General features: G+C 40.8%; 1 protein-coding gene across 1 annotated transcript; it reads right to left on the bottom strand.

Moving 5' to 3' along the window:
* Nucleotides 1-11,716: 11,716 nt before the first annotated feature.
* LOC122879004 (serine/threonine-protein kinase pim-2-like) lies at nt 11,717-16,179 on the bottom strand. The gene is made up of 8 exons (XM_044202608.1): nt 15,890-16,179; nt 14,198-14,866; nt 13,505-13,599; nt 13,373-13,420; nt 13,001-13,222; nt 12,351-12,528; nt 12,064-12,252; nt 11,717-11,925 (listed from the first exon to the last, which is right to left on the bottom strand). Exons 1-8 carry the CDS (start codon nt 15,942-15,944, stop codon nt 11,834-11,836), a joined length of 1,548 nt encoding a protein of 515 aa, XP_044058543.1. The 5' UTR covers nt 15,945-16,179; the 3' UTR covers nt 11,717-11,833.
* Nucleotides 16,180-20,495: the final 4,316 nt, after the last annotated feature.

Here is a 20,495-nt window from a genome sequence, read left to right as displayed (position 1 = left end):
TATGAGTGCAGGGTTTTCACACTATGCCGCTTAAAACCAAAGTTGCAGTAGGGATGAATGGACTTGATAGCTTTGGCGAAGACATTAGTCCACTGGAGTCCTTGAAAAAGTCTGCCTTTCCCAGTTTGTCTCAGCTCTTGCCATTCTTGTTGTTCTATGAAAAAGAAACAGGGCTGCTGTGGCAAACAACATGAAGCATTTATCTTACCTCTTATCTAAGCCTTACTGCTGTCTGTGGAGAGGTTTGGTGACTCAGCCAAGTTTAAACCCATGTCTTTATCCTGTAACAAAAACATTTGATAAAAAATGTGTTTGATTGACAAACTGGTATATACAGACCTATATACAGTATATACATACTGTATATAGGTCTACAACATATCAAGCAAGCTGGACTTCTGTTCATGAAATGACATATGTTACTATCTGAAATGTGTACATATGACATTCAGAGTACAACTTCAGTCCATATGTGTGGGAATGTCCCAGCCTTCATGGATAGAGCACATTTATAAGCAATGGTCAATGTGTTAAACTGTGAAAAGAAATTCCATTGAGAATCTATTAACTAAATGATCATACCAAATAAGAAATTCTATCTCAACAGTATATCTTGTTGTGGAGGTGGGCATGGTTAGCTCAGCTGCAGAGGGAAAAGTGGGGTAGTGGCTCAGGTGAGCAGTGTCAGAGAGAGCTAATTGTCATAGCTGTGTTGTGTTGACTAATTATGCTCTCCCCTTTATATTCAGTAGCATGCTGGACCTGAGGGCTGCCATACACACACACCTGAGCCACACCAGACAGCCAGAGAGGCTGGGATTTCGTTGCATGAACTTTTGGAGAAAGAAAAACGTCTGGACCAGCACGGCAAGCCGTGCAAGCAGAGGGGATGTTAAGACAGACTGGTGTTTCCTTTTGGAATATTGCGGGTGTGAGCGGTCAAATAATAAAATACATTGCCTGCAAGCTGTGTCTTGATCATTACAGTTATTTGGAAATGGATAGATGACTTAGACCTTACATGTATGCTAAAGCATTTTTTTTTAAATTATACCTGTCATTGTATTATGTTATTGTCGGAAGATTTCCTGAATAAATAAATACGTTTTCACTGGGTGATGCAGATAGTGTCACATGACTACGTACAATGTTACTGTCAGCCTTTGTCTCCAACACTTCTGGAAAGACAGAGGGGGTTGGAGTAATTAGTAACATAATTTCTGAGTTAGAAATTAAATTCTAACTCATTGTTTACCCCATTAACAGCGACACCATTCTTATCAAGGACAACCCAAAACAGGATAAACACAAACTACCTGACCTGACACCAATGACAGGGTAACTGCAACTCAAATCTTCTAAATTAATTTTAAAGTCATTTTAGTAATTTTAAAAAGATACAATTTTTAACAATTAAAGACAGAACCAAGAAAATGTATATTAAATGTAATTTTAGTTAATGTGTCATGTGTATAGTACTAACTTCACAGAGATAACTTTGAAATTCCAACAGCACAACACACAATATTTGTACAACATGCATTACTTCACTTGTTTGACCATTATGGCTTATGTCAATATATACATAATAGGCATACTTATAAGTCTTAATTTAAGTCTTACTGGAATGTTACTATGGCATGTTTACAGTTATAACGTGACCTGTTTTTCTTAAAAATATCACTACATTAAATTCTTTCAATACAAATAAACACTTTTCCATTACGTTAGTAATATAATTTTTTATTTTGCAGGAGATGTAAGAGTACTTACAAAGGACGAAATGTTGTTCCCATAAGGTCTCTCCTTCACAGTGACTTCTATCACTTCTAAGTCACTTTTTTTTTTAAATGGGTAAATATATATTTGTAGAAATAAACAAAATAGTTGACATCCACCAGAGGCCTGGCATTTACTTTATCTTTAATGGCAGTACAATTATAAACGACAAATTACCTTTCGAAGATGCAGAGCTGCTTTGCAAAGTTTTTTCCTGTTCACCAATGTATTAGCAAATCTTTGTATACATTTTCCCAAAAGCCAGCTGGCTCGTGAACCCTGTAGTTCTTTGTATTGGCCCCAGGTTCAGCAAATTTGTTAATACTTTTTAATATTTCTTCCTGACTTTTAGAAGTTCTCCATGCCTTTGAAATTAAATAAAACAATATTTTGATGACTTTTTAAGCAATAAATGATGTATCTGAAACATATACCTGATAAATATGCTGACTATGTAATGGAAGTTTATTATGACAGTTCTGTGTGATTTATTGTAACACTTGCCTTTCCAAAGGTGGCGAAAGTACAGATTCTGAAAAGAAAACACATCCACAGTGTAAATGTTTATGACCATGGCTCATTTCCAGCTGTATACTGCAAAATAATACATACAATTACAAACCAAAACCATTAATAAATATGCAATACTGCAACAAATGTCTTGTAGGCATATAAACAATTTTAGTGATCTGAAATTACATCTGTCCCCAACCTAAAGTAACAAAAAGGCATGCACCGGCGAGCGCCTTGGTGGATGACTGGTTCCATCCTGGGCGGCTGCGCAGACTGTCCTCACCAGAAAAACGTCAATATAGGTTCATGCAAGCAGCTTATTACGACCCATGTTTATTTTTATTGTAGGATGCGACCTCTAGTGGCCATGGCAATTATAACAGGAGCAAACCAGGAAGTCAGGTCACATAGTATAAAAAGTTAAAAAGTCTGCTTATGGAAGTGGTGGGCTGGATGGATGGCAAAAATAAACAAAGGTATTTCACCCAGGAGACTGGGGTTTGTGTCCCATGTGAAAACAAAAGTAGGTGAAAACATACTTATTTTAACCCAAACCATCATCTTTTCCTAAGCCTAACCAAGTCGTTTTTTGCCTAAACCTAACCAAACTGTGACAGTTTCACAGCGTTAACCATGTGTTTAACGTCACAAAACGTATGTCACGTGATTTACATAACGTATGCTTGCAGCCCATCCTCACCTTACAGCCCGTCCAAAACTGCCACCGGTAGGGGCACTAATTAGGAAACGCTCCTGTGGGTCGTATTAGAGGGTAGGAACAAACGACCTGCAATGCAGAGTCTTTTTCGTGCTCTGCCTCTTAGTTTTGGTTTTCCTCAGTTTTGTGTTTTCTATCGATGTTTCTTGTTTTATTTTGAGTCTGTTCTTCCTTTGTTCTGTGTCAGATCCTCTTTGTACCTGGTGTCAAGCAGCCCGGCCTTTGTGCCGTGTTCGTTCTTGGACTTATTGTGTGTGTTTTGGATTTTGTTTGCACTCTCTTGGACTCATTTGCCTGTTCGGACTGCCCTCCTGGGGTTTTTTTTTTATCTCTGCCTGCCTGACTACCCATCTAAGCCTTGTGTTCTCTATAAAATCATTGAAATCATCCTGTCTGCCTCAGCTGTCTGTGTTTGGGTCCTTTCTCTGCTTGACACACTGCAACAGTCACTTACTTCTTTATTACTAAGTACTGGCTGTACTCAAATTTCTAAGGCCATGGTTGTTATTTTTTAATGGGATTGTATTACACTGTAAGTTATATTGTCCACAAATATGCACTGTACATTAAAATTCTGTCCAATACAACAACTGCAACCCAAGTGCATTACATGTTAGACAGATGTTACTTTCTGCCCCCCCCCCTCTGCTATTCAAACCAAGTCTCTCTCTCTCTCTCTCTCCTCCAATCTGTCAAGGTTGGACTGCAAGGTGATCTACAGAAAAGGTCCACCACTACAAATGGTCTACCGTGAACTTCGGATGGGAATGCAAGGCAGACAAGAGGCCCTTCAAGGAGACAGTAAAGAGAGACTGCATGTTATGTGAGTTTGTACCACAATAAGCTATGTATAATATGGATTAATGAATTAATTAATGCTCATTTAGCCCCATTAAAATAAGAATTATATTTGGTTTTGTTTAATCTGGTTTGTTAGCAGAAGAAAATAATTCATACTTAAATTTCAACAATATGTTGACAGCTGAATGGTAACTGTATTACAGTACAGTAATGTGAACGATAACCTGTGTTTTGACCATCAAAACATTGAACAGTGTTCTCTGATTTCTAATTTTGAATACAGACTAAACGGTCCTGGCCTTAAGGTTTTAAAATGTAAAAAAATTAAAATTCTGTAAGTACTTCAGTCACTGTTTGAAAGATATGTGATGATATTATATTTCACTTTATATATTTGATTGGTAAGTTTCATAAATAAACATAATCATAAATTTCTTAAGGAAATGTTTTCTTAAACTTGAACAATATCGTTATGTACAAATGTATAATAAACTGCCATGAAAAGGTCTGGTTTCTTTTAGTTATTTGTTAAATTAGTGCACCATTGTTTCAATATATCAAAATAAACCAAAATTACATCCCAGGCACCCTTTTAGATAATGGGTGAATCAGTGTTGATGCACTAAAATTGTTTCCATATATAATCAGCTAAAATGTAGCTGCAGACTGACTTTTAGGTGACTGTTGACTCAGTATTGATTCAGTGTCAGTTATGGTTGAAAATCTGACCTTTATTCAACGCCAAATCAGCACTTTCCATTTTCAACGTTGGGCGTCAACGTAGATTCAATACTTGACTGACGATATTTAAAAGTTGTTTCGATCAGGGAGACTGCTCTGCTCAGGACTACTCTTAAAGTTTTTGGAGGTTGTTCGGTATGTCTCGCAGAAAGTGCTTTCGGGTGTGAAGGAAACTCAGCTAGTTTCTTGACTTGGGGCTCAGAGTCCGGACAGTCTCCTAAGCTGAAAGGACCACTAGCTGTATGGCTAACTGAGCTAACTAGCAGTTAGCTCTTACTTTAAAGCTATCTGCCGATCAGTAAACTTCATAAATCACAGAGAGTTGAGGCAGAGCAGTCCGAGGACATCAGGGAAAACCAGAAAACATTTAATACATAAAATATGATCCAGTGTCACAAAAGTAAGTAAATGGTTATACAAATTGTGATTTTTTTTACAGTAAGCAATGAGGCCTAGCCCCCAGAAACAGTATGCTCTGTCGTTTTCCCAACCTAATTCTTGTCTCATTTGTGGTCTGAAACAGTAAATTTATTCAATTTAGTGCCCCATATCAATATTTTCCAAGCTAAGTTACTGTAACGTTAGCTGTCATAGCCATCTAGCACACCAGCAACACAATGCGGCAGTGTGCTGCTCACAGCATTGGGTGTACAAAGAACTGGTTATGGTGGGTCACACTACCCTCTGTAGGCTTCCGGGAAGTTGGCCAATCAGAAGAGGATCAACTGGGGGTCTGCATAAAGGGACAGTATTTTTTTTTTTAAATGTGAATCATGCAAACCTACTCTAGAGGAATCACAGAATATAATAATAGATCTGGAAATTGATGCCACCGTAGCAATGGAATGAAAACTGAAATGGGAATATGATGAAATACAATGCATTTGATATGACTGAGCAATGTTTGTGTGTAATATAATTCGACAAACTGTTTTTGTTCATTGTCTTTACTTGTGACACAATTGTTACCACTTCGACCAATATGGACTTTACTGAATCTATTGTAGTAAAGATTTAGTACAGTATTTTGTTATTCAAACTTCTGTTTTATATCAATCTCTTTTACAGACATAAGTAAACTAAGTAAAAAGGTTTTGTGTGTGTGCGTGGGAAACAAGACAGTGTGGAACATACAGGGACATCTCTCCTATCCATAAATGGAATGTGTATTGCCCGTATTCTGTTCAAAAAACTCCTCCCTTTATATGAAGAAATCCTCCCCAAATCCCAGTGCGGTTTCCGTCCTGCCCGCTGCACAACTGACATGATCTTCACAGCCAGACAGTTACAAGAAAAATTCAAGGAACAAAAACAACATCTATAGGTAGCCTTTATTGACCTCACCAAAGAATTTGACTCCTTGAACCATCGGACCTGGGCCACAAAGACAAACATCTTCAGTGCACACTTGATGCCTCTGCCAGGGTGTCCACACTCCTTGGTTTGGCCATGAACATAAAATAGACCAAGGTTCTCCATCAGCCACCCCTGGACTCCTCCCCACCCCGTCCAACAATATCAATTGACAGTGTAAGCCTTGAATATGTGGACCAGTTCTCCTACCTTGGAAATCACCTCTCCTCAAGGGCAGACATCAACAGCAATGTACACCATCACATCTGCTGTGTTTTTGCAAAACTCTGACCTGCTTGCAAAGACCAAGCTGCTGGTCTACAAGTCAGTTGTCTTGCCCACACTTTTATATGGTGCAGAGACCTGGACTACCTAAAGTACAGGAATATAAGAGTCCTGGAGTCCTACCACCAGAGTTCCCTGCGAAAAATCTTGCTTATCAGCTAGAAAGAGAAGCGCACTAACACCAGTGTTCTTGAGGAAGCAAACATGGATAGCATTGCCACCACCATCATTAAATACCAGCTGAGATGGACAGGCCATGTAATACAGATGCCTGACACATGCCTCTCAAAACATGTCCTCTATTCAAAACTAAAGGCTGGCCAATGAGCACCCAAAGGACAACATCAGGATCAATCTAAAAAAATTCCACATAATCAGAAATCAGAAATACTTTATTGAACTCTTTGTTACAGTAGCTTGCCTTTATGTCAGTGCACACAGGAGAAGTACTAGAAAACGATATGATACACTATAAACACTATAAAAACAGGTCAGAAAATAAATTAAGTATCAGGTCGGTATAAGATAAACTAAGTGTCGAGTACCAAGTGGGTTTACTGGTTGATGATGAAAGTACAGTATAAAATACAGTGTCACCAAACATGTAATAAGTAATAGTAATAAGCAGAGGTGCATATTGCACTAATAAAGCTCTAACTGGGAAGACCTTGCTCAAAACAAAACTGCATGGAGAAACAGTTTACATGAAGGAGCCACATTCCATGAAGACGATCTCCGACAGGCTGCCAGAGTCAAGCAGCAGCAAAGAAGGGAGAGAGTCCCCACCAAAAAGGTTCTCCCACTCTCCACTTACAGCACCTCACATCAGTGCCCACCCTGCAAGAAAGTTTGTGGTTCCAGAATTGGCCTCTTCAGCCATTTGAAGACCCACAACAAGGACCCCCCAGGAGGAACATCATTCTTGAATTGTGATCGACGATGATGTGTGTGTGTGTGTGTGTGTGTGTGTGTGTGTGTGTGGAATCCTCCCATTAGCCTAATGCAGGGAGAACAAGTACAGAGCACAACAGACAGTGATTAACACAGTCAGGCTCCTTAATAGAAACCCTCTCTTTTAAACATTTCTTTTTCATGAATATTTAGAGCTAATAATGTTCACATTCTAGTTAAAAAAAAAGTTAATTTCTCTAGAGCCACCATTCTCACGTTCTTTTACCAGTTCCTAAAATACTCACCATAGCTACAGAATATATTATTGTAAACACTCACTTTTTTATTGCACTACAGGATGTTTCACATTGTGGAATTCACAGACAAAACAGTTGCTATAGTCCCAGCTGTTTGGCTCTCTGATGGAATGTGTAGCTGGCTGCTGTACAAACATGAAAAGGAGATGACCAATGCAGTGAAGAAGCAAGAAATTCTAAATGAACACTGGCCAAAATATGCAGTGGTGGTGAGATACATAAAAGGTACTTAATGTCTCAAACTATCTTTTCTCTATTCATAGCATTCTCATGACATGTTCAATGCCATAGCTCATTGGCCACCCACGGTTGTCATATAATGACTACCTGCTATTTGATTAGTCGCCTATTGTTTGTGACCAAGACGTTTGCGATACTACCACTGTTAGTTCTGACCACGGATTGTGATTGGCTGAGACACACTCAGGGACTACATTTACATGCACGGTTTAACCGGGGTGGCCATTCCAGTTAATGTCTTATTCAGGTTAAGCTGTTTATATGCACATTTGATGCCCTGCAATTTTCCCTGTTACTATGCATATATTTACTGAGCATTGTGAGAAAATCTCAGCCAATCAAAATCGAGAATTCAACCAAGTTATTATGTAATGCAATATAAATGCTTTTGCCTTTGTTTTGCCCTCAGATTCACATAATGCTATAAGGCCTAAATTAGCACTGGCTGAGCAGCAGCAGAGTGATTTACAAATGGAGAGTGAAGATGTGACACCATGCCATCATATAAAAGAAAGAAAGGAAGGTAATTTGTTTTCTATTAGCCAAAGAACTACCTGCCAACAACTGATGATTAGGGTTAATGGGATAACATAGACATAGATTATATACAGTAGATTGTCCATCCTTGCTGCCAGCTGTATCTTTTCTGGGAAATAGTAATGTCACTTCGACTCATGATTTTGATGATGAAAGATCGCTAGTTACCGCTAACGGTAAGGACATTTTATTTTGGTCTGGTAAAGCATAACAACCACAAACCATATTCATGTATTGATACACACAAATAAATGTTATTATGAATGGTCAAGCTCTTAATAAGTTTCAAACACTAATGTTTAGACGAGCACTGCATTTTCTTCATAGTTAATGGGGTATTTTGCTGACTTTAAACCTGAATCCTGATAATTAGACATAAAACTTACCAATGTGTTCTGTGTCTCGAGAGCTTGGCAGTATTGGACCCTTAATCAACTCTGCTCAATGACATCACTCTGCAGAGAGCACTCCTCTATTTCCTCAACTGTTTTTGACTGTAGTGACCCCAACTCGAGAAAAGTTTAAGAAATGGTTAAGGAAATAGTGTATGGCCCCCTGAGAAACTTGGATGATGCGGAAAGCAGACCCCTAGTGAACTGCACTAGGGGTCTGCTTTCCGCATCATCCAAGTTTCTCAGGGGGCCAATGCAGCTGAGCTCGCGAGGCTCAGAACACATAGGCAAGTTTATTATCAGAATACCTCCTCGCAACAAAATGACTCAGAAGGATTCAGGTAAAAAATAGAAAGAAGATGAAAAGCGTGTTTAAAGGTTATTTATTTGCTCCTTATTAATAAAGCTCCAGTGTCTTCTTTGGGTTCAGTCTTTAAGAAGTGGCCCTGTACATGTAAATTGATCAATTAACACATCTGTGCTTCAACATGCCCTTTGGGTTTAAGCGGACACAGAGAGGGATAGAGTGATTAGTTTCAGTTTATTGTGAATACGGAGAGACACCAGGTGTATAGAGGGAAACGCCGGGAGCCGGGGAACTAGGCTATGATGGCTGGCTGGCGAGTGACTGGTGAGAGCAGGCAGGCGGAGCGAGGACAGCAGGCTGAGGTGGAGCAGCAGAGAATCCGTGGTAATCGGATGCTGGGGAAGCCGGTGAAGGGTAGGGGACCGGTGTCGGTAGACGAGGTGAGCCACGTAGGTAAATGGACGATCTGGCGAAGACTAGAGAGAAGAGCCAGGTAGATATACTGCCAGGTGTTGATTAGTGGATGGAGAGCAGGTGGGTAACAGCAGGTGAGTAGCAGATGTGTCAGTTCCTGATTGAAGGTTCCTCGGAGGCCACGCCCTGCTGCACACACACAAACATAAACAAAGACAGGAGGAGAACCAACAGAGGACAAGTCGTTGTTGACAAGTTGCTACAACAGTGACCTGTCAATCAGGAGAGAGGCATAGCAATGCGAATCCATGGTACTTAGTACTTTTAAACAGCCGTGAGCTTGTTTTGATTGTTGTCATGAGTTCGTCATAGAACTTTGACCCTTTCACATTGTGTTTTCAGTTCATGAAAGTTAATTGTAACATTTTGGTCGCCTAAAAATTGTTCAGCGTTTGGTTGTACTAAAAGACACTCTAGGAGTCGGGTGTTCAATAAATATCACAGTTAATATGAATTACGGATGTACCTTTCTAACCTAGCTAGCGCTAGCGTTAGCTGATAACTTAGCATTTGCTATGCTCCCCAGCTCCACCACTTTGTTCAAATATGGTCACTTCCGGTCATTAGTTAAAAAAAAAAAAACAAGATGGCAACGGCCAAAATGCCAGTCTCAAGGCTTCAGAACGGTAGTCCACAAACCAACAGGTGACGTCATGATTACTACGTCCACTTCTTTTATACAGTCTAAGCACCAGACAACAAAAGGACATATAGTATCAGAGACAGTCAAGACAACACTAAATAGATTAGAAGATAAAAGTTTATATTATATCATTTGGTTTTATGGAGATAGTGGTGGAGAGCATTGTCTTACATGTTGGTCCAAATTCTTCCATATGTGTTCAATTTGGTTGAGATCTGGTGACTGTAAAGGCCGTAGCATTTTATTCATATCATTTTCATATTCACCAAACAATTCAGTAAGTGTTTCTTTTAATTTGTCCCCAATCTGTATATATGTATAGGCTAGGCTAGGTTGGATGTACATCTTCTCTTTAAAGAAGAAGCTAGTTTCTTACGGAAACTAAAGAAGGCAAAATTCCCATGCTTGTTAACTTTTACAGAGGAGCAGTAGAAAGCATTGTGACTGGAAACATTACAAACAGGCATGGGATGGGACAGGAGGGCTCTGCAGCGGGTGATTAAAATTGTCCAGAACATCATTGGTACCTGTTAACCGAGCGTCAGTGATATTGGAGAGGTGAGGTGCCTGCTGCCGTCTGGCAAGCAATACAGAAGTATCCTCTGTCATACCACCAGAATACAGAGCAGCTTCTTTCCTCAGGCTGTGAGACTCAACTCCACCTCATCCTCCGCACTTCCCCATAAATAAATTACACTGGACTTTCTATTAATCAGAATCAGAATCAGTAATACTTTATTGATCCCCGAGGGGATTTTAGTCACAGCAGCTCACCTTTACGTCAGTGCACACAGGAATATTAGGCTGGTTTTGCACATTACCATACCATTACCTTTGTATAATATATGTATATACGTATAATAACTGTATATATTGTTTTTATTCAGATCCATTCTTTATTTTTTTCTTGTAGAAATGCAGTTTGGAATAGTTGTGTTTATGAATTGAGAGTAAGATTATGTTTATTTTTATTAGTTTTTCAGTGCAGAAAGTTAGGTTTGTGTTATACCTTATGCAATCAATTAATACAAGATTTCATTGCCTTAACAGTTATTGTAAAGACCGTATTGTTTCATTCATGTAAAGGGCTTCATTTGTTGAATAGTGTCACTTTCATTTGTTACCGTTGGACAGAGCCAGGCTAGCTGTTTCCCTGTTTCCAGTCAGTGCATGGCTAAGCTAACCAGCTGTTGGCTTCAGCTTCGTATTGAACAGAACAATATGAGAGTTATATCGATCTTCTCATCTAATTATCAGCAAGAAAGTAAATAAGTATTACGCAAAATTAATATGAAAATTTAAAAAGAGCAATTCCTTTAACTACCATGATGATTGGAAGATTTACAATAATAGAAGAAGTTTTACAATAAAAAGCCTATAAATGGGAAAGTTGTAATTTTACATAAACCCAGATTTTCCTGTAATTGTGCATTGTGAACCTAATCACACCAAATACCAACACATGACAATTATAACAGAAACATGACCAGCTGATCTCAAAGCTGTGGGATGTTTGTCAGACTAATGTAGAAAAGCATTTTCTTCCAGCTCTGGCAGTGCTTCACACTGTACGTTTATTACCAAACTGATCAAATATTTACAGTGGTTACTGTAGCATCAGCATAATGCCTTTTGTCAGCATGGAGCATTTAGATGGTTGGCCAACCATTTACTAAATCACCAAGAAACTACTGAGCATTACTCAAGTTAAAATGCTGGAGGTCATTTCATGTCAGATAAGGTCAAATTTATTTATATATCACATACATTGCCAGGTCTATATCAGTTCCTGGCCCAGCCCAAGGGGTGGTGGGATGTGTTTGGTAGGTGGGTTGTGCAGCATTATGTGAACCAGGGGTGCAGCTGCATCTGCTCAAGTGTGGCGCGCTCCTTTGGGTTTACAGTCAAACACATCTTCAATAAATCTTGGCAGTCTGAGAAGAGAGAGGACAGAGAACAAAGCAAAGATTAGGGTGGAAGATACAGTGATCTATTGGAACATGGAAGGAAAAGGCTTTGCACATTATTAGTACCAAAACACAGGTACTGTATTGACATCAGCATTGTTTTACCTTGGGACACTTTTAGCACCTTTAGCTCACTAATGAATTGAATTTTCTTGCGGAGGAACTTGGAGGTGGTAAACTGTTTGTATCCATCCAGCAATTCATAGAGCAGCGCGCCCAGCTGCCAGACTGTGGTGGGGCCGGCCTCGTATGCCCCCAGTATGTAAAACTCTGGAGGGGCGTACGCAGAGGTTCCTACAAAACAGACAGACAGATTGAGACAGAAAGAAACAAAGGATGAGGAGAAGATTTAAATGAAAGTCCAGAGCAGGAGCAGAAGCCAGACGTCGTACCAGAGAAGGAGCGGTAGGGTCTCTTCTTCACGAAGCAGCCACATCCAAAATCTATGACCCGCACTCGAAGGACATCGGTGCAGGTTTCAACAAGGACATTCTCTGTTTTAATATCAGAATGGAAGACTCCCTCAGAATGCATTTTAATGGCTGCTTTCACCAGCTGCTTCATGATGTTCTGAGACAGAGATGAAGAGAAACAGATGAGTTAGAGTGAGGTGAAGAAGGGACTGTAGGGTGGTACTTTCCCATTATGTGACAATGTTACAGCTTTCACACAAAAATATTTCTAAAAGTTCAGTTCAGTTCACCTGACCAGGTGAGAACAATGTCATTTAAAAACAACACAATGCAAGGGTGCATGGGTATAAAGGTCTGTTCAAACTGAATGTGAAGCCATGACTACACATAAAGTCAATGCAAAGATACTGAGGGGATACAAATTTGCATCCACTAGGGGTTGCACAAATTGAGGCAAAGAAAATGTTTCAAGACAAGAAAAAAGAAGAGAGGTCTGCTAGCAAGCTCAAAGCAAACTGTACAACATCTGTACATTGGCTGTTTTGGGCCAATTTTCAGAAGTGGCTTGGCGTAGCTGTCAGGGAACACCATACACTGACACAGAAACATGCTCCACCCAGCTTCAGTACCTTAGCCTGGTCTTCCTCAAGGGGACCATCGTTGTTATAGAGGTAGTTCAACAGGTCCACAGAGGGAACTGGTCTCTCCATGACCAGGAGAACCTCCTGGTCCAGTTCATACCAGTCTAATAATGACACGGCTGCAGATTTCCCCATCGACTCTGGTCCACCTGTCACTCTCAACATGAGGAGCACCTCCATGGGGACCATGTATGTTTTCCCATGTAAGACCTAAAGGAAACAATATACATAACAAAAGGAGTATTTAAATAGATGTCATTGTGTATGTTTTCATTATCAACAACAAAGAAACAAAGAAGTGAAAAAAGAAAGAAAATGATTTTAAGAGTTGGTGCTGAGACATTAGATCAAATCACTCACCATTGGTCGACTCTCCACATCTGCTTTAGGGATGTGTTTGATCGCCACCTATAGGACAGAATCACCAGTGCTTAGTGCAGGGAGTGATGACTGTGTGTATGTGTGATGTGAGAATACGTACGTAATACTTACTGGTAAATTATCAGTTTTTCTGTTGCCAGCATAAACTGATCCGAAGCCTCCTTCTCCGAGCTTGTCAAGCTGCAGATACTTGGCCTCAAAGTTAGCTACACACACAAAAAAATACACAGATTCATGTTTTACTATATTTGTGAAGACACTCTTACCCTAACTCCTCAATGTTTGCTTCAAATCACAAAAGGAATATTTTGATATTTTGGGACATACAATTACTTGCTTTCTTGCCAAGAGGTTGAGGCAAAGATCGTGACCACTCTCATGTCTGTACGGTAAATATGAAGCTACCGCCAGCAGCAGGTTAGCTTAGCTTAAGACTGGGAACAGGGGAAAACAGCTAGCATGGCGCTGTCCAATGGTAACAAAATCTCTACCAGCCCCCTTGGTGGTAGCCAAGTGGTTCGATCCCGGCTTCCCCCAGCCCACATGTCGAAGTGTCCTTGGGCAAGACACTGAACCTCCAATTGCTCCAGAGGGCTGTGCTTTCGGTGTGTGAGTGTGTGTGACTGATCAGTTAGTTTCTTTGTACTGATGAGCAGTTGGCACCTGTCATCAGTGTATGAATGTGTATGAATGTGTGTGAATGGGGTGAATGTGATATATAGTGTGAAGCGCTTTGAGTCGTTGGAAAGACTAGAAAGGCGCTATACAAGTACAGTCCTTTTACCATTCACATTATCGGCTTACCTCGGCTGGTTTTGACTGAGTAGGACATGCTCCCGTTGTTCTGTTTGGAGGTTGAAGGGCCACTGAAGCTCAGGGAGAGGTCACAGCCGCTTTCCCTCTTTGTCATCCTGGGAGTCTCTGTTGCTGGCAGCTGCTCAGCACTGGCCTCCTTCTTACTCTTCCTCTCCCTGACGTCCTCCACTGACATCTTGGTGGGTTCAACAGTGTTGGTGTCAGTGTCATTGCTTCCACCCCTCTGCTTCTTACTGGGGGTCTCTGCTTCGGTGTTGGCCTTTCTCTTGGTGCCATTCGCGGTCACATCCTCTACTTGCATCTCAGTGGGTTCACTGTGACCCCTCTGCTTCTTCTTGGGGGACTCTCTTTTGGTGCTGGACTTTCTCTTGGTCCCCTTGGTCGCCACAGCCTGCACTGCCACCTCAGTGGGTTCACTGGCACCAGTGATGTTGTTGTGACTCTTCTGCCTCTTTTTGGGGACATCTCTTTCTGTTCTGGCCTTCCTGTTGGTCCCTTTGGCCATCACAGCCTCCACTGCCATCACAGTGGGTTCGCTGGCACCCTTCTGCCTTTTCCTGGGTGACTCTTGATTAATGCTGGTCTTCCTTTTGCTCCTTGTCATCTTACAGTCCTCCCCCATGCCGTTGTTGGGTTCGGTGGTGCTGTCACTGCTCTCTACAAATGAGATCAACTCAGTGAACCTCAACTTGTTCATATTGGATGGTTCTGCAATACTGTCCATTACCTTCAGCTGCATTGTTTTGTAACGTTAAATACCAACATTTGAAACAAAAAAAAATGTCTCCTACAATATCAGCACATGGCAACTATGGCATGCTTAAGGTCGGGGTAAGATCGTGGAAAGATCGCAGTGACAGTTTAAAAAAGTGACTCTGAACTCCTGCATGAATATCAGATGCTCTACATACCCATCCACCATCCAGACCTCAACACCCATTTGACAACTATAGTTACCAGTTACTAGTTGCAGATTACAATTGTACATATTAGGTCAGCAGTATGTTTAAATTTATCAAAATTTGCTTCATCTCAACCAGCTATGACATTAAAATTCTGCTTACGTTTAAATGTAACAGTATATTACAATTATGTAATATATAAGAAAATAATATATGTAATAAAACAACACCACAAAGCCATTTTAGCCCAATGACTGCTTTTATTTTTGAGTGTAAGTGTAAAATTTGAATGTAGGACTTGTAACAGAATATCTTTAGAGTGGTATTGATAATTTTACTAACTCATTATGAACTCTGATTTAGCACACAGCATACCTGCAAATTCACAGTATCGTCACATTGCAAATAAACTCCAGAATCAAGTCATTTCTGTCTATAGAGTCCTAAAAACGTTGATTCATTAAAACAAGAGAAAAAATCTGACAGCGAAGTTAGAAAATTATAATCCAATAACAATCAACTTGTTTCGAAAATTTTCCAGATAAGAGTCCGTATCTTGAGATAAGAAAAATAAGGCAAAGGTTGCTACACTAGAATTAAGATAAATTAACTTAACTGTTGAACTTGAAATAAAATGATTTGCATTCAAAATAGGTTGAAATATTTTTAATGCACTTCAAAAGAAAATACACTGAACTATAGACAAAATGACTTGATAAGAAGCTTTTTACAGTGCATGAAAAGCAGCTGCAGGTGTTTACCAGGATTTCACACTCACCTGGATTGCTCTCAGAGTCCAGAGAATGAAGAATCTTTAACGTCTTAGAGTCCATGTTGTTTTGTAAATATTTGAGAAAATACGTTACTGTGAATATCTAGAACTTGTGTTTAACTCTGCTGAAATGTTGAGTGTGAGTGAATTTATATCTCTCTGTGGGATCTGAGGTTCTGAGGCTTCTGTGTGTTGATTCTGATGATCGGGGTTCCATTTTGTGACATCACAAATAGAATGCAATCTGAAATAACCATAGTAACTAAAACCTACTCAAAACCATTGGTTAAAAAAAAAATCTAAACAGTAAAAGTCAAAAAGTGAAAATATGACAAAACATTTACTTTTCAGCCATAGACTGTAAATCCTCCATTACATTGAAATTTGAAATAATAACTGACCAAAAAGATATGAGTATAATTTGTATACTTTAATGACACTAACACCTTATATGGCAAACATGTTAGCAAACAATTACCTGATTACACATCCAGCAGACAAGGAGTAACATTAGCATTCATTCTTGTTTCTGTTGAATGGAAGTCCAGTATTCTCTCTCCTTGCTCTGGTTTGGTCTCCTCCAACTCTTGCTAAATGCTTCACTATGGTCCCCATTTAGTCGTTAACTTTGTCTACTGTTTGGTGTCCCATACAGTGAATTTATCAGAGCTTTTTTTTGCCAAAAATAGCTGCTGCCTGCTCAACAAGGGTTTAGCTGGGTTTGTAGGGCCTATAAACCAAAACAATGAAAAGGAATGTAGAGCTGAGGGGAACTACAGATTTAGGTGATGATTCACTGTGGGTTCAAATGAGCAATATATTATCCATTGTTAATAATACACTATTGGTTAAACTTGCATGAATTGATTTTTTGGTAACTTGAGGGTAGTGCAACAAGCTGTAAACACAGTATCAACATATAAAGTTCATATGGCGAACATGTTAGCAAGTTGTTTATTACACATCAGTTACAGACCAACATTAGCATTTATTTGGAGTATTGTTTCTGTCCATCTGACAAATATAAGTAATATTCACTTTCCTCCACCAACTCCTGAGGGAAATATCTGGCTCTTCAGCTGCTAAATGCTCCGCTATGTTCACCAGCTAATAGCTAACTTTGTCTGTATTAAGGGTTTTTCGCTGAAAACAGCTGTCTGCTGTTGCTGGAAACACGGTTGATGAGACCTAAAAGAGGATGAAAAGCTCAGTAGAGCTGAGGGAAACTGCAGAGTTGAGAAGGGTCCATATGCAGACCTCATGTGTAGGGACAGTAGGTCTGCGAGCCAATAGTAAGAGAGTAGAGGCCTTTCTCAATCTGCTTTTTTGTCTGTACTTGTGTTCTCGTGGATCCGTGGAATGTGTCACATCACCAGTAACAGCCAAAATACTGCCCCAATTCAATGTCCACATTATTAGGAACAAGACAAAACCCCAGCCTCCAGGAGCAGTGTGGGTTGTGGTGTGATTTTGACATAATGACCACAGTTAAAACTGCAGGTCATGAAATGCCCTAGAACCCAGAAAGACTTTTTGACATGACAAATGTAATTTCTGTAAAATTTAAAAAAGTATCCTGAGCATCACAAACCTATAATAATCTCAATTTGAATAATCACAATTTAAAGTAAAAGTGACTGCGACTGCGCATGTGTCAGCGTTTTTGTGTACCCGGCAGAAGCGTCGCTAGAAGCTTCGTCTTAAACCATCATAAATTTACATTACAACAAGTTTTTAAGTCAAGTTTTCTACACTACACTGTTTTCACAATTTTCAGTCATCAGACATGTTGATCTTAAGTGATTTTAAGCTGGCTGCAACTCAACGTGGAGTACCTCCACTGCTGCTAGCTTAGCTAGGTTTGTTTTCAGCCCGGCGGCTTGGCTAAACGGTCGCTTTTATTAAGGATTTTAAGCTCTATAGCACTTTTATGGACTTTACTGTGGACTTTAAACTTTTAAGCACCCTCACGGACTAAATGATGGCTGAGTGTGGATCTTGTCACCTTACTGTCTCAAAGCTGAAGAAAAGTATCGCCTGTCTGGAAGCCGAGCTCAGAGAAAAAGACAAGCTCATCCTGGAGTTCTCCACTGTCGCCTCGGCCCAGGCAAAACACCTTGCTGTCCTCAGCTCCTCTGGCTGCGGCAACCGGACTGCGACCATCCTATCTCACTCCCCTGACTGCTCCACTCCAGAACTGGACAATGATCCCACTCTTCCGTGGCTCGGCTCCATCATCACTGCCGCCCCTGAGCACGAAGGCGTTTCAGCTAAGCCTGAAGATCTGTGGCTCTTCATGGGTGCAAAGCCCAAAACAATTGCCATTTCTACTCCTTGCCGAGCCCCAGTGGATGCACAGGGGTGCAGGGTTGGTGAGAAGGCTCCGGTGAGTTCGACTCCACGCCTGGAGCGTGGACTGTAGCCTGTAAGGACAGACATGGTGCAAAGCGCCTGGCTCCTCCACCTTCACATCGGGATCTTCCACTGGCCAACAGGTTTGACATCCTGGATATGCAGGACTTTCCTACACTGGAGGGACACTCCCTTTTTCCAGCGGTCAAGTCTTCCTCCTCCTCTCGCCGCAAGTTACTGAAAGAGGCCGTGATCAGGAGAAGCTCTGGAGGTCTCATTCGTCCTGAGACAGCAGAGAACCCCTCTGCTAAGGAGGACACCGCCCCCTCGCTGCAGCAGTCCCCGGCCACAACTATCCCAGGGATGGCTGATGGAACTCAGTGGTCTCCACGATCATCGACTCTGCCTCCTCTCATCCCCCCAACTACGCTGATCGTTGGAGATTCCATAGTGAGTAATATCCGCTTCGTTAATGTGGTCACACGCTGCTTTCCCGGAGCTACGACCCCCGACATCCTCGAAAAGCTCCCCGGACTTCTGGCTGCACTCCCGACGATGGCAACAATGACACCGCCCGTCAGCAATCGGAGCTGATGAAAGCAGACTTCATCCGCCTCTTTGACCTGCTCAACAGCACACACCCTCTGCTGTCACTAACTCCCCCTTGTGGACTGATCATAGTGCTGCTATTTGGAGCCCGGATCCCTCTAGTGCCACTTTTAACATTCCTGTGGTAATTTCAGATAGGTCCTTAATGCGAAACAGACACAGCTGACACAGCAATAATAATAACTTAATAAACATCCGGGCCAGAACCTTACCTCCAGTCTCAACCTCAAATCTGAACCAGTACAGACTTTTTAAGATGGCTCTTCTCAATGTAAGATCCCTCTGTAACAAACGTTTATTTTAAATGATTTTACCTGTTCTACTGACTTAGATTTTATGTTTTTAACTGAATCCTGGTTACGTCCTGGTGATCACAGTCAGTTGGCTGAATTGTGCCCTCCAGATTATGACAGCTTTAGCCGCCCTAGGGTTTGTGGTCATGGTGGTGGCCTTTTTACTGTCTATAGGAAGCATTTAAAGTGTAACCTCATAGCTTGCAATAATTTTTCCTCCTTTGAAGTGCTCATGTTTAAACGTGGTGGCCCCCTCCCGGTCATATTTGCTATTATTTATCGCCCCCCTAAACCAGCTGGCTCCTTCTTGTTGGAACTCCTGGAGTTTTTATCCAGTCTTGTGACTGGAAATTATGATAGGATTGTTCTTTGTGGCGATTTTTTTTATTCACATTGATGACTCCTCTAATGCCCTTGCTGCTGATTTTTTAAATATCACTAACTCTTTTAACTTTCAACAACATGTGTCTGGCCAAACTCATTCACCTTAGACCTAGTCTTTACTTTGGGCCTGAAAACTCCATCTTTGGAAATCAGGGATATGTTTGTATCTGATCACCTATGCGTTGTTTTTAACTGTGAATTACAGGCTGCCAGTACTGTCTTATCCCGTTCTAAGTACACACGCGTCCTTAAAGAGCATAGTGCCTCAAAATTCTGTACACTGTTCAATTCTCCTGGGAATGTGTTTCCCGATTCCTCCAACACCGACGATTTGGTTGATTATTTTAACTACCTGTGTTCTTCAACCTTAGATAGCTCCTCTGAAAAATAGACCAAACTCAAAGACTAGAAAACAGCCATGGTTAAATGACAGTATTCGAAGCTGTAAAAAGAAATGCAGAAGGGCAGAATGCAGATGGAAGAAATCAGGTCTCCAGGTCCACTTCGTAGCAATGAAAGTTATTACGCCTTTATAATAGGATGGTGAAGGATGCAAGAACATGTCATTTCTCTGCACTTATTTCTGCCCATCAGCACAACCCCAGATTCCTATTTAACCCTCCCGTGACCTCGGGGTTCGGCAGCGCTGCCCACATCCTGTGGGTCAGGTGGAGGGCGACGCACGCGGGGCAGTATGACCCTACAGTATGTCAAAACTTTGACACGACTGCAGACTGTACAAAACTCAGCTGCTAGGCTGTTAACCAGGACTAAGAAGTACGACAACATCACACCTGTTTTAGCCTCTTTACATTGGCTCCCTGTTTGTTTTAGGATTGATTTTAAGATCTTGTTGATTACTTTTAAGGCTCTTCATGGCCTGGCCCCAGACTATATTTTAGACCATGTAATCCCTTATGAACCTTCACATAGTTTGAGATCTTTGGGCAAGGGTCTTCTGTCTGTTCCTGAGT

This window comes from Siniperca chuatsi, linkage group LG7 (assembly GCF_020085105.1).
Source record: "Siniperca chuatsi isolate FFG_IHB_CAS linkage group LG7, ASM2008510v1, whole genome shotgun sequence".
NCBI classification, from domain to species: domain Eukaryota; kingdom Metazoa; phylum Chordata; class Actinopteri; order Centrarchiformes; family Sinipercidae; genus Siniperca; species Siniperca chuatsi.
This window is presented reverse-complemented; position numbering and strand designations above follow the sequence as displayed.